The sequence below is a fragment of the Camelina sativa genome, chromosome 5 (assembly GCF_030686135.1).
Source record: "Camelina sativa cultivar CO46 ecotype springtype chromosome 5, ASM3068613v1".
Taxonomy (NCBI): Eukaryota; Viridiplantae; Streptophyta; class Magnoliopsida; order Brassicales; family Brassicaceae; genus Camelina; species Camelina sativa.
In genome coordinates this window covers 12,032,906-12,054,241 of record NC_141884.1, presented here as the reverse complement: position 1 = coordinate 12,054,241, position 21,336 = coordinate 12,032,906, and the positions used below count along the sequence as shown (strand labels likewise).

At 36.3% G+C, this 21,336-nt stretch overlaps 4 protein-coding genes and 1 long non-coding RNA gene across 11 annotated transcripts; 2 read left to right on the top strand and 3 right to left on the bottom strand.

The window, feature by feature from the left end:
* Positions 1 to 1,104: 1,104 nt before the first annotated feature.
* On the top strand, positions 1,105 to 1,662 carry LOC147943634 (uncharacterized protein At4g02000-like). The gene has a single exon (XM_087512304.1). It carries the CDS (start codon positions 1,105 to 1,107, stop codon positions 1,660 to 1,662), a length of 558 nt encoding a protein of 185 aa, XP_087368430.1.
* An 849-nt stretch (positions 1,663 to 2,511) lies between these two features.
* Positions 2,512 to 3,381, top strand: LOC104789162 (uncharacterized). Its single transcript, XM_010514900.2, has 2 exons — positions 2,512 to 2,627; positions 2,769 to 3,381. Exons 1-2 carry the CDS (start codon positions 2,512 to 2,514, stop codon positions 3,379 to 3,381), a joined length of 729 nt encoding a protein of 242 aa, XP_010513202.2.
* A 9,375-nt stretch (positions 3,382 to 12,756) lies between these two features.
* LOC104786582 (tropinone reductase homolog At2g30670-like) lies at positions 12,757 to 14,524 on the bottom strand. Its single transcript, XM_010512014.3, has 5 exons — positions 14,434 to 14,524; positions 14,121 to 14,328; positions 13,812 to 14,028; positions 13,215 to 13,321; positions 12,757 to 13,103 (listed from the first exon to the last, which is right to left on the bottom strand). Exons 1-5 carry the CDS (start codon positions 14,496 to 14,498, stop codon positions 12,912 to 12,914), a joined length of 789 nt encoding a protein of 262 aa, XP_010510316.1. The 5' UTR covers positions 14,499 to 14,524; the 3' UTR covers positions 12,757 to 12,911.
* A 978-nt stretch (positions 14,525 to 15,502) lies between these two features.
* On the bottom strand, positions 15,503 to 17,350 carry LOC104786581 (uncharacterized). 6 transcript variants are annotated; one of them, XR_015557022.1, is made up of 5 exons: positions 16,783 to 17,350; positions 16,454 to 16,662; positions 16,127 to 16,210; positions 15,942 to 16,009; positions 15,503 to 15,718 (listed from the first exon to the last, which is right to left on the bottom strand). It is a non-coding gene; the product is annotated as an uncharacterized LOC104786581 (long non-coding RNA). The 6 variants fall into 6 exon arrangements; XR_015557021.1 differs by having other exon boundaries at positions 16,127 to 16,222; positions 16,783 to 17,348; XR_015557019.1 differs by adding an exon at positions 16,346 to 16,363 and having other exon boundaries at positions 16,454 to 17,347.
* A 954-nt stretch (positions 17,351 to 18,304) lies between these two features.
* On the bottom strand, positions 18,305 to 20,995 carry LOC104786580 (tropinone reductase homolog At2g30670-like). Of its 2 annotated transcripts, XM_010512012.2 has the most exons (5): positions 20,271 to 20,995; positions 19,956 to 20,163; positions 19,606 to 19,822; positions 18,874 to 18,980; positions 18,305 to 18,768 (listed from the first exon to the last, which is right to left on the bottom strand). In XM_010512012.2, the coding sequence occupies exons 1-5, from the start codon at positions 20,378 to 20,380 to the stop codon at positions 18,577 to 18,579; spliced, it is 834 nt and encodes a 277-aa protein (XP_010510314.1). In that variant the 5' UTR covers positions 20,381 to 20,995; the 3' UTR covers positions 18,305 to 18,576. The 2 variants fall into 2 exon arrangements, with proteins under 2 accessions (XP_010510314.1, XP_087306086.1); XM_087449960.1 differs by lacking the exon at positions 18,874 to 18,980 and having other exon boundaries at positions 20,271 to 20,930.
* Positions 20,996 to 21,336: the final 341 nt, after the last annotated feature.

The following is a 21,336-nucleotide window of genomic DNA, read 5'->3' as shown; positions in this document are numbered from 1 at the left end:
GAATACCTGGAGGCAAAAGCCTTCCATAATTAATTAATTTTTTTTAAAATTTACAAATATATTTTTTTGAGTACGTGAAAGTCTTTGACGATCATCTCTCAAAAAAAACAAGAAAGTCTGGAGCAGAAATAAAAGCATGAAAATCTAACAGTAGTGAAAATATATAGTTCGCTAATCCGTTGACAAGACAATTAGCTTTCTTATATACATAAGAAATATAGACTATTAGTCTCTAAAAATATAACCATGGAAAGAAAAAACGTAACGGATGGCGATGGCGAAGACGATTCTGGGTTTCTAACCTTATCTTTGATGCGCGTTGATTTTGGACTCTTGTTTCTGGATTTTCGTGGATTTCAATGGATTAGTGGAGACTCTCAGATTTGCTATCAACGATGGTATCTGATTCTACTTGATTTTGGAATTAAGGATTACGATTTGGGTATCTTCTGGATTTATAGTTATTTTCGCTATCAGCGGTGTATTGGGGATTTGGGGTCGGATCTGGTCCTCTGGGGATCTTGTGGTGGTGTAGTTGGAAAAGGAATACGAATCTTTGGGTTTCACTTCTGGGGTTGATTTGATTTGCGGTTGTTATTACTCTTTGTTGATTTTGGATGGATCTGGCAACGATGTATCCGGTCTAATCAAGATGATAGCGGTGATGAGGGATTCTCTGAGTATCTCGAGAGGATCGCAGGAGATAAGGTTTTCAATGGTCGGATTGGGTTGTTATTGTTGATGATACGGGTCATGTACTTAAGGGTTCTTCGGGACAGGGGAAGAACTCATTCGATTCTCCACCATTTTTTCTCTCTTGTCCGTTTTGGCTTCATTGTACGATCTCTTAGTCTTTTTTTCGTTTCGACAATGGTTCAAAGTGTGTCGCTGGGACAGAGTCAGTTGCTGAGTGTTATGGTTCCTGCTGTCAACAAGAGGAAGGTGAAGATCCCTTTCTTTGACAACATGGCTTTGATTGAGGGTTATTCCAAGACAGTGGTTGGACGGTGCTTCAATCCTCGCCGTCAGGACATGAAGTCTCTTCTCATCATGTTCCCGCGTATCTAGCAGCTAGAAGGGAAGGTGGTTGGAGCAGACCTGGGTATGGGCAAGTTCCAGTTCGATTTCGATGAGGAGGAAGACATTGTGAAGGTGTTGAAGATGACTCTGTTCCATTTCGATAATTGGATGGTGTCGATGGTCAGATGGACACCGACGGTGGATCCTCTGTATCCTTCTTGCTTAAGGTTTTGGGTCCGCATCATGGGGGTGCCATTCCAGTTTTGGGCAGAGCCAACCTTCAGAGGGATCGCTGCGGATTTGGGTCGTGTTGAGGCAGTCGATATCGATGGAGGTCGAGTTCAAGTCACAATCAACGGTCTCAAGCCTTTGAGTTTCGAGACTGAAGTAGAGTTTTACAATGGTGAAGAGACTGTTGTCTCCCTGCGTTATGAAAGGTTGTACGGATATTGTAGGCATTGTTTCAGCCTGTGCCATGATGATGGTCATTGCCCGTTGTTGAAACCACCAGTGATCCCTGATGGTCCGGTTCTGCATCATGATGACCCTAAAGATCGTCAAGCTAAGAGCTACAGAGGGGCTGTTCTCTCGGAGGGGAGGCAGGGTGCTGGCCATGAGCGTGGGTATAAGAGTGGTCCGTAAAGTAAGCACACAGGGGAGAGCTCGCATGCGGAGGGTAAGCGGTCTTATGAGGGGCGAGGGGTCGAAGTCCAGGGCTGATTTGTCGGCGAGAGAACCGGTGGCTAAATAGAACAAGGATCATTGCCACTCAGGTGCGGTGACTAAGGATACTGCGACTCAGGAGGCTATTGAATTACCAGCGGTGATGGAAGAGGGTGAAGTTTCTGCTCCTCAGGGGGTGATTGGTGTTCCTGTCCCAAATAAGGTGGTTCGCAAAGCCTTGTTCCAGAAGGAATCTATTGAGGGGGTTGCTTCTATGGATACGAAGGAGACAAAACTTCAGGTGGAGATGCCTTTGGTGGCTGGTGAAGGCGGTCCGGTGCGATCTGGAGATCGGATTTCACCAGATATTAGGGACGAGGATGCGAGCCATGAGACTGGGTTAATTGGCGAAAGTATTGTTAATGTTGTTGCAGGGTTAGTTGGGGAATGCTCTCTGACTTCCGAGGCACTTGGTGTGCTTAGCGATCAACAGAAGGTTGATGAAGATGTGTTTGGGGGATCCGGGGGTTCGGGTCCAGCTGCTGAGACACAAGATGCAAACTTGTCAGATGATGTTGGTGTCGAGGGGATGGAACCGGATCAGCAGGTCGTGGAGGGTGACACTATGCCCAAGCAACGCAAAGGCAAGGGCACCATGGGACTTAAGGGTCTGGGGTCAAAGAAGCTAAATGTGTACGTCCGCACTCCTCGCAAGCGTCCCGCTTTGAAGAGTACAGTGCCTCCTGGGGTTCCAAACAATCCTAAGCCACAAGGTGTGGAGAAGGAGGCAATGGGTGGTACTAAGCCACCGCTTCCAAAAACTGATAAATGAAGGTTCTGAGCTGGAATTGTCAGGGATTGGGTAATAAGGCAACTATTGGCTATCTCAGAGATTTGTGGAGGAAGCATCGTCCAGATTTTTTGTTCATTTCTGAGACTAGACAGTCTTTTTCTATTTTAGAACCTTTTGTTGGGAATATTGGTTATTCATATTTAAAAACAGTTGAACCAGTTGGTTGTAGTGGCGGTTTAGCCCTATTTTATAATAATATTTTTAATGTTTCAATTTTATTTGCATCCAATAGATTGATTGATGTGGAAGTTGATTTAAAAGGAACCACTATTTTTTTGTCTTTTATTTATGGTGATCCTGTTCCAAAGAATAGGGAAGCGGTATGGGAACAGTTAACAAGAATTAGTCTAAATCGGGATTCACCTTGGTTCCTAATTGGGGATTTCAATGAACTGAAAGGTAATCATGAGAAGCGAGGGGGCAAATTGCGTCATGCATCTTCATTTGTGCCTTTTAATACAATGATTCGAAATTGTGGATTACTTGAGTTTCCATTGATTGGGGATAGCCTTTCTTGGCGAGGTTGGCGGGATAAGAAGCCAATTAGGTGTAGGCTAGATAGAGCCTTAGCTAATGAGAAGTGGCATGAATTGTTTAGTAACTCTTTTACGGAGTACCTGCCGATGGTTGCATCGGATCATAAACCCATTATAGCTTCTTTGGATGATAAAGTACGTCGCGGCAAGAGTGCTTTTCGTTTTGACAGGCGTTGGTTGGATAAAGAGGGTCTGCTTGGAGCTATTGCTTCGGGTTGGGCGTCGGATTCAGGCTCTGCTTCGGGCAATGTTTTTGTTCTTGAAGTTCTTGAAGTTCTTGAAGTTCTTGAAGTTCATGATATATTTTAAGTTCTTGAAGTTCTCCAAAAGTTGCCCGTACTGTAAAGCTCTTGAACTTTCCTAAAACGTATTTTCTTTCCTTTTTGGTCCAAATAGCTATTAAACCTGTAAAACCTTGTTGAAACCTGAAATACTTGATAATAGACCTTTTATACCTAAAATCTCATCAAACTCTTCCTAAATGCATATGAAAACTATAGCTAATATGAGTAAAATAATGATGTTATCATTATGCATAGGTAAATGCAAAGCAATCTGAGACATATCCCAGCCTAGCCCATCTATCCATAAATATCATGCCAACATGAACTCATTGTCAGGACCAAGTCCACCCATACTTCTCTCTGCTAGTGTATCCCTCGATAACCATCTATCTGCCCAAAATCATATAGTTCTCCCATCACTAACCACCCAACTATGTCCTGGCCCAATAACCTCTCTCAAACCATCCCCCACACTCCTCCATATTGAAGAAAAAGTACTCTTCACAGCAATCCACGACCTGTTATGATGATAACCCACTTTCTACTTGTTTTTCACCACTCTAGCTCAGAGTTTATCTTTATTATTAATCAATTTCCAACCTACCTTTGCTATGAGTGCCATATTCATATCCTTAGATGCTCGAATACCCAAACCGCCTTCAGATATAGGTAGACACACCTTATCCCAACCGACTAAGTGTTAGTTTCTTTTTTCCGTTGTACTCCCTGCTAGTTTCGATGAAACACGTTCAAAAACATTACTAAAAATCTTTTTATTTGTGCGCTTATGAAACACTAACAACCTCAGGTATTTTCCCAAATCTCTGGTAAAATTGAATCCCGCTTTCATCACTTATCAACTTCCCCAAATCTCTAGAAACGTTATGAGAGAAAAAAAAAATTTGATTTCTGTTATGCGACAAGATTCACTGTCTCCTCCAAGAACGATTCACTCCGCATCACTATTTCACTCGTCATCAAACTGACTCCCAATTCCGACCCGAGTAATTCACCTAAAACCACCATACTTTGCATCTTATTCTCACCTTCAATGAGAGAATACCCCTCCACATTCTCAATAAAACCTCTCGCTCGACCCATGTTCTCTCTCTCAACTCTGAGTCGTTTTCCTTTTGCAGACATCTCAATTTCCTTTCTTAATGGGCTAAAAACCATTCCCCCATAGGCCGATAATTTGTTGATTTTTAGGCCTAGATCCATTAGTTTGTTTTGATCCATTAGGCAGGCCAATGCTCCTCTCTTGGGCCTCAAAACGTGTGATCCCTTTATCCTTCTTCAAACTCAATCCCACTAAACCAGATTTTGCTTGTGTGATACTCTTTCCAATCTCTACATGATTCGATATACACTTGTTCTCCTTATTCTCCTTATTCTCCTCTGATATATTTGACCCTTCCATTATCGCCTCAATTATTGAATCTTTGATAAAGTTGCCAAATCTTTTTGAGACCGTAATATTGGCTGCATCAGTACGCCGCAAAGGATCCTGAATATTCTTTCCCAAATTAAGACCGCCCCACTAGCTGAGGGCACAACCTTACTCGTCGCCATCTCAGACCGCTGGCCAGATCTCCTAACCAATGTAAAGCCATAATCGATCTGCTTACAATTCTCCATCCTCGTACCCTCTGGTACAACCATTGGCACCAGAGCCACAACTCCCCCGTGACAACTTTCTCTGTTATGACTTTCAGAAAAGCGTGTACCATATGACCATAAATTCCACATCCTGAGCAAATATTGGATAGTCCCTCATAAGTCACAAAATAACGGTCTCCATTAATCATAATCATGCCCTTAAGTGGTTTCTGTAAATTCACTTTCCCACAAACCCTTGCAAATCTTGCTCTCTCAAAATTCAAGGTAATTAAATCCACTATGATTGGATTCCCCAATCCTTGAGCAATCCATATCAAATTTGACTTATGACAGAAATTCACCGGGATATAAGACACCTTAATTCACACCGGCGTTGTCACAATCTCATCCCGTAAGGGATCAAACTCCGGTGACCAATCATGCACCATAAGATAACTCCCAAATATCCTCCACGGTCCACCAGTTAGCAGCCATATACTCATCCTCAACCTCAAAACGAATCATGAAAAACTGATGCAGAAGATCTAAGACATACATCTCACCGCGCGGCTTCCATAGCTCCCTCAACTTCTTACTCAAAACAGATAGGGATACATGCCTGCTTAACACCTTCACAATCATGCACATTTTCCATAAACCATTTATCACATCTAACACTTCCTTTTCTATGGTAACCACCGGTTCTCCATCCTCTCCATCAGAAAACTCTAACCTTCTCCTTTCATCCACATACACCTTGTCCATGATCTCTTCCGGTATCGGCATCTCTCCCGCTATACTCTATGTGAACTTCTGCACCCACATGCGAGAACCATCTTGGGATCCTCTGGAGCCCGATCTCTCACACCCACATCCATGATAGTTACGTCCTTTTCAGTTGAGCCCAAAACCCTAAAATCATCTTGCGTAGCTATGACTTAGAATTGTCTTTCTTTGTTAAACAAAGAAACTTTATGATTTCAAAATTACTCTATTCCACATTTTTGTTCTGCCATTTTTTATAGAAATTAGTTTTTCACAAAATGTGTTTTTTTCCGCAAAGAAAAAACTATTTCAAATTTTCTTAATGAAAAAATGTAAGTTTTTCAGCAATTATATATACATTACGGAAAAATATTATTCATTTTTTCTTAATAAAAAAATGTGATTATTCTTGCAAAAGTCAGAAGTGGAAACGGAAACATTTATGCGATGAAAGAAATGTGATAAATTATATAGAGCCCATATTTACTATGTGCATACAATAAACTTTTTTTTAGTGTATACACAATAACACTTTTTACTTTTATATAAACTATTCGATCAATTGTAAAACCATATCAAACATTCAAAACTTATAAAAAAATTAAAAGAATTGTCTCTAGCTTCTTCCTTTTTTATTTTAGTATCCCAAAATTCTGCGGATATAAATTTTTTCTTTACTTATATTATTAATATTATTAGCACAATCATATTATGATACGACTAAATATATATGTAACATTTACTCTATTATAATGACCGGAATACCCATATATGTAATAATTTATTATTTTGTAATGGCTGTTTAGGCACCATTATTCTCTTAATATTACAGTGGACGGTTTATCAGCTTGTTGATAATTTACCGGCATTATATCATGGTTGATTGGGAGATACTTTAAAAGCTTTAAAATTTATTTAAAGACTTAAAAGTTAAAATTTTACCAATTATGTTTTTGTTGTTTTGTTATTTTTAACAGTTTTTAAAGTCTAACTGCCCATTTTTATAGTTTGTACGTGCAATTTTTTAAAATATCAAATGTGAGACTTTTTTGGTTGTAAAAAATAAATAATAATAAAATTGTAGTTACTTTTATCTTTCTTATTTTCCATGGTGATTGAATATTCGTTTTCAATCTATGTATAATTTCTCACAAATACATTTTGATTCATTAAAAATAAATTTTTTATTTCTGTTGAGATCTATTTTTCATAATTATTTTTATATCAAGAACTATTATAACCCATAATTAATTATGTCATATCTTTATATTTTTTATTTGTTAAAAATATTTATTTATTCATTTTAATGAGTTTTTGTATTTTTTTAAATTTTTTCTTTTTATAAAATTTACTATGTTGCCACATAACTTTATTTTTTGCACAATTTATATTTATGAAAACATCGAATAAATAACAGTTGGCGCATCTTGGTAGTCCTATGGCTCTTGAGGATCAACTTGAAAAAAATTTTGGGGGTCATCCTAATGACTACAGCCGCGTTGTCGATCAACTCGAAGGTAGTGAACCCTGTCTTTCTCTTATTGAGGTGATAGAAAAAATAATTCATCAAGAGAACAAGTTGAAGACACTGCTGACCACGTCTTCATCGCTTCCTATGTCTGCCAATACGGTTCAGTACCGTGGCAGAGGCAACAATCGGAGTTAGTCCCGACCATCCTCTCGACAAAACCAAACGTTGCAGCAACAGCAGTTTCAGCCACGTTCGTCTACTCAATCCGGTGGTGGATATCAAGGCCGGTACCAGCTCTGCGGTGTCCATGTCCATAGTGCTAAACACTGTTTGTAGTTGCAACTCTCGGCTGCTCAGTACAATCCTTGGTCTGCGCCTTCTATGGCACCTGTTCCTTGGCAACCTAGGGCTACTATGGTTGCTGCTTCCACTGCTAACAATCTGTGGCTTCTTCACTCGGGTGCAACACATCATCTCACAACAGACATGAACAATCTCTCTCTCCATAAGCTCTACAACGTGAGTGAAGAGGTTACTATTGCCTATGGCTCCAGACTTAACATCTCGCATACTGGTTCCACTTCCCTCTTCACTCCTTCTAAAAACCTACTTTTAAAAGATGTTCTCTATGTCTCCAATATTGCCAAAAATCTTATCTCTATTTATCGTTTGTGCAATGCTAACCAAGTGTCAGTGGAATTCTTTCCGGCTTATTTTTAGGTAAAAGATCTCAGAACGGGGTTTCGGTTACTCCAAAGGAAAACTAAAAATGAGCTGTATGAGTGGCCAATTCAGAATCACACACCCATCTCGTTCTTTGCTTCCCCATCACCAGAAGCTTCTCTTCTTTCATGGCATTCTCGACTTAGTCATCCATCACCGCATATTTTACAATCTCTTGTTTCAATTTTCTTTACCATGTTTTGGTTCTCCAAATAAAGATTTTCCTTGTTCACATTGCCTTATCAATAAGAGTCACAAACTGCCTTTCTATAGAAACACTATCAATTCCACAAAACCACTTTAACATCTTTATTCTGATGTCTGGATGTCTCCTTTTGTTTCACATGACAAGTATTATTTGGTATTAGTCGATAATTTCACATGGTACACCTAGATGTATCCCTTAAAACAAAAATAGCAAGTGAAGAAAACGTTTATTGCGTTCAAGGCCTTGGTTGAAAACCGATTTCAAAGCAAGATTGGGACATTGTACTCCGGTGATGGTGGTGAGTTTGTCGCCTTACGACTGTACTTAGTAGCTCATGAGATATCACATCTCACAACGCCGCCACACACACCTGAACATAACAGCGTTTCTGAGCGTAAACACCACCACATCGTCAGACGGGTCTCACGCTCCTCCATCAAGCTTTGGTCCCGAAAGCATATTGGCCATATGCGTTTGCTACGGTGGTGTACCTAATCAATCAAATGCCAATTCTGGTCCTTGATAATGTCTCTCCTTATGCAAAGCTGTTTCAACAACCACCAAACTATCTCAAACCTCGGGTGTTTAGTAGTTTGTGTTGTTTTCCTTGGCCCTGCCCCTACAACACTCACAAGATTCAGGACCGTTCTCTTCTTTGTGTTTTCATGGGCTATTCTCTCACTCAGAGTGCCTATCTCTGTCTTGAAATTGCTACTAAGCGCCTCTACACATCTCGCCATGTCCAATCTGTTGAATCGAGTTTTCCTTTGCTACCTTCACTTCCAAGTCATCTCCTATTTCCATTCCCAATTCGTCCTCTCTTATCTCTAATGCTCTTGCACATCAAATCCCCATCTGCTCTTCGTCACTCGTACACGCTCAGAACCCGGTCATGGTTCTTCCCTCTCCGTCATCTGAGTCTCTCAACGCCAACTCTGTCTCCCGAAAGTCACGTTGGGAGAGATAATGAAGATTCAGGACAAATGGGCCGGACTGAACAAACAGTCCCACTAAGTGGCTCACCTGCACAATTGAGCCCAACAACCTCATCTTCCTCTTCACCCCCTTCTACAACCGCGACATCTCCGCAACCTCAACCACAATTGGAATTCAATCCGCAACCCAATCCACCTCCACAATCAGTCCCCCAACATTCACCGGTACACGCACCTCCACCACCACCTGTTAACCGTCATTCCATGCAGGCTCGACACAAAAATAATATCCACAAACCTAAAACCCGTTTTACCCTGTCAGCCATAACCACCAAAAATTCCATCCCTACAACCATAAACCAGGCTATGCGAGATGAGAAGTGGAGACATGACATGGGAGAAGAGATCAATGCTTAAATCCGCAGTCATACGTTTAACTTGGTTCCACCAAAACCGGGTCATAATGTTATTCCCACAAAGTGGATTTATACACTTAAGTACTTACTCGATGTTTCTCTTGACATGTACAAAGCAAGGTTGGTTGCACACGGTTTTAACCAACAATATGGCCTGGATTACTCAGGACGTTCAGTCCAGTGGTGAAGTCTGTCATGATTCGCAGTGTCTTGCAACTGGCGGTCAATAACTCTTGGTCGATCAAGCAGCTTGATGTGAACAACGCCTTTCTTCATGGCATGCTCAACGAAGAAGTTTATGTCACGCAACCACCAGGTTTTTATTGATAAAGATCGTCCTCACCATGTTTGCCGACTCAATAAGGTCTTGTATGCCCTCAAACAGGCACCGCGAGCCTGGTATCAAAAACTAAAAACATATCTGCTACGTATGGGTTTTAGGAACTCGCTAGCCGACACTTCTGTCTTCATCTATGAACGAGGTACTGATGTTATCTATACACTGGTTTATGTCGAAGATAACATTTTCACCGGTAACCATACTGATCTCATTCACGGCTTCATTGATGCCCTTGCTCGTCGGTCCTCTCTGAAATCACCAACGGACCTCCGTTATTTCCTTGGCATTGAAGCTACTCGTACATCGCAAAGTTGACATCTCATGCAAAAGAAGTACATCATTGACCTCCTCGCTAAACCAAATATGTTGAATTCCAAGCCCGTCACTACGCCGTTATCCCCTCATCCGCCGTTAACACCTACTTCTGGGGAGCTTTTCGATAATCCAGCTCAGTATCGCATAGTTGTTGGCAGTCTTCAATACTTGTCATTCATGCTGCCTGATCTTGCCTTTGTGGTTAACCGTTTATCTCAGTTCATGCATTCTCCCACTGTTCTACACTGGCAGGCTGCCAAGCGCGTGCTACGCTATCTCGCCGGTATAGTTTCACATGACCTACTACTCCGTCCACGTACTCCTCTGATGTTACATGCATACTCCGATGCAACTTGGGGTGGTGGCTAGATGGATATGGTATCTACGAATGCATATGTTATTTACCTCGGCACCACTCCTATTGCATCGTCTTCCAAGAAACAGAGCGGGGTTACTCGCTCTTCAATAGAATCCGAATATCCAGCTATTGCTAATGCCACTTCAGAACTTATGTGGATCTGCTCCTTACTCACTGAACTTGGAGTCCGCTTGCCAACAGCTCCAGTGGTCTACTTCGACAACATGGGTGCTACTTACCTTTATGAAAATCCAGTGTTACGTTCACTCACGCATGAAGCACATTGCCATTAATTTTCATTTTGTTCGGGAACAAGTCCAGTCGGGAGCATTACGGGTGGTTCATATTTCTACAGATGATCAGTTAGCGGATGCGTTGACGAAGCTACTTCCACATCTGCGGTTCATCTATCTATTTAATAAGATTGGAGTGACTCAAGCTCCTCTATTTTGAGGAGTTGTATAGGATATAAATGAAAATGATAACATAGTAAATAATTATCTATTGTAAACATTATATATAATGTAACCCTATTATTTAATAGAATCATTCAACCTCCTATTCTATATCATGAATCATAGCAAAGCTGTGATGAAATGGAGAAAGGAATCTATGAGAGAACATGTCAGACATTAAACCAACGACAAAAACCGAGAAAAGAGGCCAAACCCGAAATACCAAGATTGATAAGTCTTCGGCCAACAATTTTTTTTTTTTTTTTGTGTGTGCCGGCGAATAAGATTGGACGTGCTCTATTTCCTCCTTTCTACGACGGCAATATCTCCTGTTTCAATTATTGTCCTTTCTGTAATTTGCCTACATGTATGTAGGAACTCGAACTTGTAGTTCCAAATGTCCTAGTTAAGTGTTGATTGTTTGTAAAAGATATAGAAAACACTTGAATATAAAGAATAACTCTCTTTATATATGTTTAGAAAATCTTCTCTCAAAACTAAACACTTCTTGAGCTCTCTCTTAATCTCATATCAATGTTACAACTCAACACTTGATATATATAGAGGCTTCTTATTCCTATTCCTATTAAGACTTAGAACTAAATAACTCCTATTTCTATTTGAACATATCTTGAGTCTCTCTCTTGTCCTTATCTCTCACTTATAAGGATATCTTGGACTCCAAGATTCAAAGCTTATCCAACAGTTTGTGCACATGAGACATGATTGGTTTGTTTATATATTTGGTTATGCATCTAGGTGCTTCATTTGAATGCATTTTATCTTTTTGCTTTGTTTATATGTATGTACTAGGTAACAACCCGCACTATATGAGGGATAAATCTATGCATATAAAATCAGAGTTATGAGTAAATTTATTTTTTAGGATCTAAAATTTGTTTGTGTGAAAACAAAATATATAACCCGTGAGAGTATGTTTAAATTAAAATATTATGTATCAACTGATCATATAATCCGCTCTTTCTTCAATCTATGCAAGATTTTTCATTTTGTTTAAATTTTCTTTTATTTTGTGTAAAAATATGTTTCACCCGTGAAATATTATACCAATGGTATTAAATAAGTCAACTGTCTATAATAATGATTATTGCGATAATTTTATTTTAGAAACTTTAAATATGTGAATAGTAATCAATTTTTTTCAATAGGTGAATAATTTCGGGTTTTGAAAACATTTTAATCTAATAATTTTATATTTTAATAATTAAATATATTATAAAATGATTAAAATAAATTTTAAAATTGAAATGTTTGATTTTTTATAATAATTTGAAAAGAAATATTCATGAATCATTCAATAGCAATTATGTGTAAATATCTATAAAAATGAGGGTAATAAATTCACCAGTGTTTCGAGCTCTCTAACGATAACACATCAGCAGTTTCTTGAGAATGCTTCTCTATTAATATATAGGAGATATGCATCTGCATCTAAATGTATATCATATCAAAATGATTAAAATGGACATGCCTCCATCTTAATGATATTTTTATGATCTTAATTTAATTTACAACTAAATAATTTTAACGAAAACTAATCGCAATTTTAGGTTTTGACGGAAAGCGGTATTCCAATATTGTTTTACCAAAATTGTGAATTCACATTTTGACAGATTTAAACGCAATTTCACAATTTTTTTTGTTGTTTTGGTGAAAGACGGTATTCTACATTATTCTTCCCTATTTGTTTATTATATGTTTTTGGCTAAAAAATGCAGTCGACATTTCTTTTGTTTCGATGGGAAAACAGTATTTTGCGATTTTTGTGAGAAAAACAAAATTCCGCGATTTTGGTTTTTGACAGAAAAAAATCAATTATTTGTGGCTTTTAGCGAAAATGATATAATTAACCTGCTTTATGATCTCAATTTAACATTTTGTAACATAAAAAGAAAACCCAACACGTAAATAGACTCGTACGCTGCATCACGACACACAGAAGTCTCGGCTCAAGCATCTGGCTTGTAGGAGAAACCATTGACAGTGAGACCTCCATCAACACAAATGGTCTGTCCAGTAATATACGACGCTGCAGGTAGACACAGAAAAGCCACAAGTGACGCAACCTCTTTAGGCTCTCCGGCGCGACCAAGTGGAGTTCTACTAACTAAATTCTTCTCGTAACCGGCGTCTTCAAAAAACTGATTTTTTTTCACAAGATTTGTAAGTAATAAGAATGAAAAGTGTATGATGTTAACTGGAAGTTAAAAACAAAATTTAAAAAAAATGCTGGAGAGAGTTTCATTAATTACTGGTTCAGCCATAACAGTGTGGATAAAATTAGGAGCAACGGAATTGGTTCTGATGCCATCTCTTGCCCATTCACATGCCAAATTTTTTGCTAGTTGATTCAAAGCAGCTGCACATACAGACAACGAAAAAGATAAACCACGTACGAGACATCTATTAGGAATCCCAAAGAAAATTAGACCTTTATTGAAACGAGTGTAAGTCTATAGTGATCCATTAGTATAATTAAATAGCTTAACTGGTCTTGCTTACGTACCAATCGATACTTCTGTCTAAATTTGACACTGTATTCGTTTGACACTAAGATCATATATATATATATGTTGAGTTGTATTTGTGTTTTCTGGGTTATGAATATAATTTTAAATGATTAGAATTAGTATAATTTTGCAATTCCTATTTTTTTTTTTTTTGAGTAAATACGTAGTTTAATTTTTTTTTTAATATAATTTAAACAATTTTTCTTGTTCATATACGTAGTAGAAAGATTTTTAAAGTTAGAATTAATTTTTTTTTTAGAATTATATAAGAAGATATCAATAATAGTGCATCTAGTATAATAAAAATTCTCTCTATTGATTGATAGTCAGTGTATGTACCTTTAGTTAAACTATAGATGGATCCACACTCCATTGATACAACCCCTGCAACTGAGGAAATAAAGATGATGCTTCCAAATTTAGAAGCTTTAAGGAGAGGATGTGAAAGTTGGCTAAGATGATAAGCAGATTCCAAGTTTGTTGACATATGGATGGAGAAATCGTGTGACACATATTCAATTGTTGGCTTTGTACGAACCATGCCAACGTTGTTAACCTATGTTGAACGAAGATAAATCAATATGTACTTAGTATGTATATTTCCTATACGAGAATATGCTTAGTTTCTTTAAGGTAAGATTAACTCACAAGAATGTTCAGCTTGCCATCAAACGTCTTTGAGACGGTTTGCATAAGTGTTTCCCTTTCAGAACGAGAGGATACATCACAGATTGAACCGCTGACTTGAAACCCTTTCTTTTTCCATTCGCTTAAACTTTGATTGAGGATTGTTTCAGATATATCGCATACATAGATTCTAGCTCCAAGACCAGCTAGCTCCTCTACGATAGCATGCCTACATCATTCCCAAAAAAAAAAAAAGGTATATATAATAACATCTTAATAAAATCCAGAACAATGGGTCACAAAAATGATTTAGCTCGAGATTAGAAAGACCAACCCAATTCCGATGCCTCCACCAGTTACAAGAGCAGTCATACCTTGAAGACTCCATCTTTTATCCATTTTTTGTGTGTGTGCCTATGAGTATCAATGACTAGAGATATACCACATGTTATATAGAGACAAATAAAATAATATAATACTAGCTGGTGACCCTTCGGAGAGCGGAGACATGATGCGGCAATAAAAGAAAAATGTCAATGACGCAAAGTAAAAAGAAATTATATCAAAAGGAAAAAAAATTGAAATTTGGTAACGATAAATCAAGTAAATTATTTACACAAAAAAAAATAGTATTCTGATTTATATTCGTAAAAATGGTTCAAAATAAATGAATTTCTTGTCTGTGTTATAATATTTTTATGTGAATGTCGAATTGCTATATGAATGATTTGAGTGTTAAATGTTTGTTATGTTATTGCTTTTCTTGTACATTACTATCATCTACGTACGTAATAAATAATACTCCCTCTGTATCATAATAGATGATGTTTTAGGATTTTTACATGAATCAAGAAAAACATTTATTATTTAACAATAAGTGTATTATCTATTTATAATAATATATTTTTATAATTATTAACCAATAGTATTTCATCAAACTCTTAAATTTCCATTTAATGATTCTTGAACTTTACAATTTCTTAACATTAATTGATAAAAGTATACAGAAAATCATCTATTCTGATACAAAATAAAATCCTACAACATCATCTATTCTGATACAGAGGGAGTATTAATTATGTATGTAATAAATCATATTAGTTATTCCCTTCTTTAGTTCCTTCACTACAAAATATACGGCTTCTTACGTCACTTTTTTCAATATCTCACGTCGGTAATAAACCGACTTAAATATATACACGTCGGTTACGAAAGCGATGTAACTTTCATTGACGTAAAATTTTTTTATGTCGGATTTAAAACCGTCGTTATGTTTAGCGACGAAAATTTAGCGTCAGTTGTTGAAATAGTAACGTCAGTTAACATCCGACACTATCCAATCATTGATTATATACTGTTATTTATTATATTTGTATCAAATAAACATAAAATTCAATTTAAAATAAACTTTGAAACAGCAACTGATTCATATAAAATTTAAATGTAGTTTGTACATTAAAACATCAATATCATGGCTGTAAAAAAAAAAAAATCATGGAAATACAAAATACATAACATAATTAAAACTGGAGCCTTGCTATTTGTCTGAATTCTGAAGCTTAAAAAACAGCAACACGGTGTGCAGCTCTTCCAAATTCAAACCAGAGCTCTTGTAAGATCTGAAATCAATCATAAAAACAGTCTTATAAATCATGAGCAGCTTAAGAATCAAACCAAATCCAAAATGCAATTCTGATTTCATGAGCACTTTAAGAAGTAATGATAACTTGCTCTATCATACTATTTATTGCTTTAAATGAAAACATATAGATAAAAGGACAATACTAATACATATCTCATGAAATAAACATATGCCTAAAGATTACAGAACACTTGTTGTACCTTTTTACGGAGAAGGTTGGCTTCATAGAAGTTTCACGCAGATGCAGAGACCAACGAAAATCACCATGCTACAATGTTGAACAATTCAACAACGACCATAGAAAATATAAGATCATCCCATCTCCAACACCTATATCAACCAATTTCTAGCTCAGTTCTTCATGCTAATACCATACTATATGTACCTTGGAAAACGCCACGCTTAGCCTCCCAAAGTGCATGACATATGTGTCCTGTGAGTTCATCAAACAAAAAGAACACAATATTCCCTGCCAAGCAGACTGAGGCTTCGTAAGTATGTGAATGATCTCACAAGAGTTCTCAATCAAATGCAGTTCATCAAAAAAAAAATCATAAGAGAACATTAAATACATAAAGCTTTGAAAAACAAATAAGTTCCTGACCCAGATCACATCAGCATCCTGGAGACCATAAAGGGAAGACAATGAATCACTCAATATACAAAACCAATAAGTTGTGGCTTTAAGTTACCAAGAGTGTAAGAAACATACCGTGAAAACAAAGCTTTAACCTTTTCAAGAACAATCCGAAGAAAAATGATTCTTCTGCATATCATTTTCAAATAAGAACGAGTCATGAAATTAGCCTCACCACCAGAGAAATCAACACCTTTTGTTTCAAGTCTGAAACAATGCTTATGCATTTCAACGTGAATACTCTTTAGCATCCAAAGAAATTATCACCAGCGTTAGTTGCAGCTCTACACAGCACATCAAAAGCTTTCTTGATCATTTACCAATTCTAAAACTCTCAAAGACGAGATCGATTACAGATCCTGAAGCTGCCCAAGCTTCATTCAAAGTTATCAAAATCATTGTACCATCTTTAGTTGCAGCACTAGTAGTGCACTACGCATCACATCTTCTAGCTTAGGTTCCTCAATTTACTCCTAAGTAATTAAACCAAAAAATCAGAATACATAACACAATAACGTCACGAAGAACACTTCGTAAGATCCAGAAATCAAACTCAAATGCGACTACTAGCACCATAAACAAGAACACGATTTCAGAATGTGGAGCTATTCCCAAGCACGAAACACACAAAGAGCACGATTCCAGAATCTTTTACGGAATCGTCGCCGAATTGATTCCAATTTCATCGACGAACCAAATCAAATCCCTAAATCTAACACCAAATTATATAACACTCAACGGAGACGAAGAAGAATCGCTGAAAGAGGGAAAAATGCGAGAGAGCATAGACAAGAGCCATAAACGATGTTGAGAAGACCAGTGGAGGATGAAGGGAACAAGATGACGAAAGAACGGCTTGGGCCTCCGAGTACATTGCCGGAGACGGGGGATTATAATGAATATACTACGGCGGAGGAGAGTTAGAAATTTATAACATTCCTCTTTTTACATTCATTAAAAATAATAAATTTAAAGTCGGTTTATCAAATGACGCCAAATCCTGTCTTATTAAAAAAGTTAAAGTCGGTTTAACGAGTGACGTTAATAAACTGACGTCTTCCATCCTATTTCTTGTAATGCTTTCATAATATTAGATGTTTTCAAGTTTCTATACAAATTTTAAATTTATTTAATATTTTATATTATGATTAGTTAAACTTTTTAAAAATAAATACTTCTTAATTTGTGTAGTTTTAGTTAAAACATCATGTATTTTAAAACGGAGAGAATATATGATATAGTTGGAGTACATCTTAACTAAAAGTTAATAGGTATAAAAAGTATTATCTGACAATATTTTCCAAAACAATTAATACATAGGTTCGGTGTATATATACATAGATTAGAAGCCAAACTGGTACATAGGTTAGGTAAGTAAGTACCTGGAAAATAAAGAATAATGTAATCATTGCGGACAAATTTGCATGGGGGATTAAAGTAATAGCGAAAGAATCGAATAAGTGACAGCTTCTATTACGACTTAGACATAGATTAGTAACATGCAATGCATGCATGGTCGAGAAAAGTACAAAGGAAGACTAAAAAAAAAAAAAAGACTCCAATGAAAGTTGAACAAGACTCCAAGGTTCCGTGTATGAAGATACGCATCAATTTTGATAATTATTTAAATAAAAGGTATAATGAATATATATTTAGAATATTGCACGTTTTCTAAAAAAATTTAGGTGAATATTCGACTTATAGATATATTCTTTTGGTTTTAGTGGCCAAATTATTATAACATTGATTGGTTTATCTATATTTATTAAATTAGCAATAAAAATAAACAAGGTAAATAGAATAAGCACAAAAGACAAAACTACTCGCCTTCTCTACTTCAGCAGAAAATTTCAGATTTTTCAATTGTTGCTAAGAAAGAAAAATAAATAAAACTTCTAAGAAAATTTGTAGAAAGCTTGAGAGAACTTAGAAGAGAAAAATTTGATATTTGAATTTTGGGATGAATTATGAAGTAATAGATCAGAAGGGATTTTTGAGCCCTCATATTTCTAACACTTAGAGCACCTCCTTTTGACAAAGGCTTGCTTGTACATGTTCTACATTCACCATACCCATATTGCGGGTGCCTATTAAAGTTTTAGAACACATTCATTATTTATTTAATATAGTTTCAAAAGGATCAATTTTATTATAGTTCTTGTACGATGTGTTCGTCACCAACACACACAAGTCTCGGCTCAAGCATGTGGCTTATAGGAGAAACCATTGACAGTGAGACCTCCATCAACACAAATGGTCTGACCAGTAATATATGAAGCCGCAGGTAGACACAGAAAAGCCACAAGTGATGCAACCTCTTTAGGCTCTCCAGCGCGACCAAGTGGAATTCTACTAAACAAACTGTTCTTGAAATCGGCGTCTTCCAAAGTCTGAATTATATTTTTCACAAGATTGTAAGACATAATAATAAAATGTGTATATTGTTAACTGAAAATTAAAGAAAAAAGAAAGAGCTGGAGAGTATCATTAATTACGGGTTGAGCCATTGCAGTATAGATAAAATTAGGAGCAACTGAGTTGGTTCGTATGCTATCTCGTGCCCATTCACAGGCCAAAGTTTTTGCCAATTGATTCAAAGCTCCTTCAATTACCAAAACGAAAAAGATAAACTACGAGACGGTTATGAATCCCAGATAAAACTAAACTTCTTAGGACAACCGATCCAGTAATCGTTGGAAATAGCTTTTGGAGTAAGACTAGTGATCAATCAAGATAATTAAATAGCTTTAGATATGTCATATTTGTGTATCAATACAAATAAATACCTCTCTGTAATTTTGTTACTGAATATGAATGGAAACCCGAAACCCCTATATTTAAACTGAATATGTTTAGAAAAAATGTATTTCCAAATATCTCAATGCATCAGTTTACTATGTTATAAATCTCATATATGATTTACGATGAGATCATAAAGCAAGATAAATGTCTCAATCTAATCATTCTAACTATTAATTTTGTCATACAAGACTAGCTAAAAGCCTAAAACAACTTAATAAAGTAACCCAGCATAAAATCCAGTTTTCATCAAACATCATTTAAACATTATACACATATATGAAATTCTCTTATATGTTAACTCAACATATAAAGATAAAGTATTTATATGTTTCGTATATATATATTTATATTCACAATACTATTACGTACATCTAGTATAATTGAGAATCTCTATATTGATTAATATTTACTCAGTCCATATGTACCTTTCGTTAAGCTATAGATGGATCCACACTCCATTGATACAACTCCTCCAACAGAGGAAATAAATATGATGCTTCCATATGCAGAAGCTTTAAGGAGAGGATGTGAAAGTTGGCTAAGATGATATGCAGATTCCAGGTTTGTTGTAATATGGAACGAGAAATCGTCTGCCACGTATTCTATTGTTGGCTTTGGACGAACTACACCAACGTTGTTCACCTATGTTGAACAAAAATGGGTTACAAAATAATCCTACATGTGACTACTTTTAATAGGTATACTTTTCCTATATGAGAATATGCTTACTTTGTGATCGATATATATGTAGTTTAGAAAAGTAAAATTAACTTACAAGGATGTTCAATTTGCCATCAAACATCTTTGAGACGGTTTGCATAAGTTTTTCCCTCTCGGAATGAGAGGATACATCACAGATTGAACCACTCACTTGAAATCCTTTATTTTTCCATTCGCTTAAACTTTGATTCAGCAGTGATTCAGATATATCGCATACATGGATTCTGGCTCCAAAACTAGCTAGCTCTTCTACTATAGCATGCCTAAATCATTCCAAAAAAAAGTGAATAGATATATAAAACAACATCTTAAATATAACACAGAACAATGGGTCAAAAATATGGTATAGCTAGAGAGAAGAAAGACGCACCCGATTCCGCTGGCTCCACCAGTTACAAGAGCCGTCATACCTTGAAGACTCCATCTTTTATCCATTTTTTTTGTGTGCCGGAGAGTATCAATTATGTAGCGATACCACATGTTAAGTATATATAGAGTTAAGTAGATAAAATAAGACAGTACTTACTAAATGACCTTTCGGAGATTAGAGACACTAAGCAGAGACTAAAGAAAGTTAGTGCAATTACTTCAAAGCCATTAAAATAAATTTTCATGTTAAAAGAAACTTAGGAGACTTTTAAAAAATTACTTTAAATCAACTGGAACATAAATTTTACATATGCTAATTAATTAAAAATAAATATGTTCAACACATCTACGTACTACACATACTGTAAAACACATGATAAATAATAGCTCATTATATATTAGTGGTTATGTGCTCATTATATCTAAGTTATGTGCTAAATCATATATCTTAACTTCAAAAAACTTATTGGTATAAATAGTATCATCTATAAATTATCAACATGGTTAAACTATATATATAGGAAGACTCAAATGATCGTTAAGAAAAAGAAAAAAAGACTCAAGCGAAAGTTGACAAATAGAAAACAAAGACTGGAAAATCCGTGTACCATGCCGAAGGTTCCGTGTATGAAGATGCAGCATGTTCTTTTCAACTTTGTGCAACTCTCTTTCTTTATAATTTCATATTAATAAAAATATTTCACAGTTTGGTGTTTCTTCAAAATTGTTTTTCCTTCCTTAGTTTTTTCTTGATAATTAAAGCTTTAGCGAACTATAATGTATTAGGCACATGTAGTGTCAACGTTTTCATGTGTAATTGATGCTAGAGTAGGAATGTGTAAGACATGCCAACGTTGACACTACATGCATGTGCCTAACAACCTTCGTCATGATATATTGGTAATTTTTCCCTTGTTTTCCTAAAACATGTATTTTTTTATTGTCTCAGTTTACTTAGAAATATGTCTTGTACATCTTAGTCGACCCATCTTTTCAAACAAACAAAAAATTACGTTATCAAAAGATTTCTTTTCCCCCCACAATCATAGTCGACCCTTATTTGTGGG

Excerpts from the sequence above, each read along its gene's own strand:
- LOC147943634 (XM_087512304.1), top strand. The coding sequence starts at position 1,105 with ATGGGCAAGTTCCAGTTCGATTTCGATGAGGAGGAAGACATTGTGAAG.
- LOC104789162 (XM_010514900.2), top strand. The coding sequence starts at position 2,512 with ATGAAGGTTCTGAGCTGGAATTGTCAGGGATTGGGTAATAAGGCAACT. Across the intron at positions 2,628-2,768 it reads TTCATTTCTGAGACTAGACA|ATTGATTGATGTGGAAGTTG; the intron begins GTCTTTTTCTAT and ends TGCATCCAATAG.
- LOC104786582 (XM_010512014.3), bottom strand. The coding sequence starts at position 14,498 with ATGGATAAAAGATGGAGTCTTCAAGGTATGACTGCTCTTGTAACTGGT. Across the intron at positions 14,329-14,433 it reads GGTGGAGGCATCGGAATTGG|GCATGCTATCGTAGAGGAGC; the intron begins GTTGGTCTTTCT and ends GGAATGATGTAG. Across the intron at positions 13,104-13,214 it reads ACACTGTTATGGCTGAACCA|TTTTTTGAAGACGCCGGTTA; the intron begins GTAATTAATGAA and ends AAAAAAAATCAG.
- LOC104786580 (XM_010512012.2), bottom strand. The coding sequence starts at position 20,380 with ATGTGGTATCGCTACATAATTGATACTCTCCGGCACACAAAAAAAATG. Across the intron at positions 20,164-20,270 it reads GGTGGAGCCAGCGGAATCGG|GCATGCTATAGTAGAAGAGC; the intron begins GTGCGTCTTTCT and ends GGAATGATTTAG. Across the intron at positions 18,981-19,605 it reads CATCTATAGCTTAACGAAAG|GAGCTTTGAATCAATTGGCA; the intron begins GTACATATGGAC and ends TGGTAATTGAAG.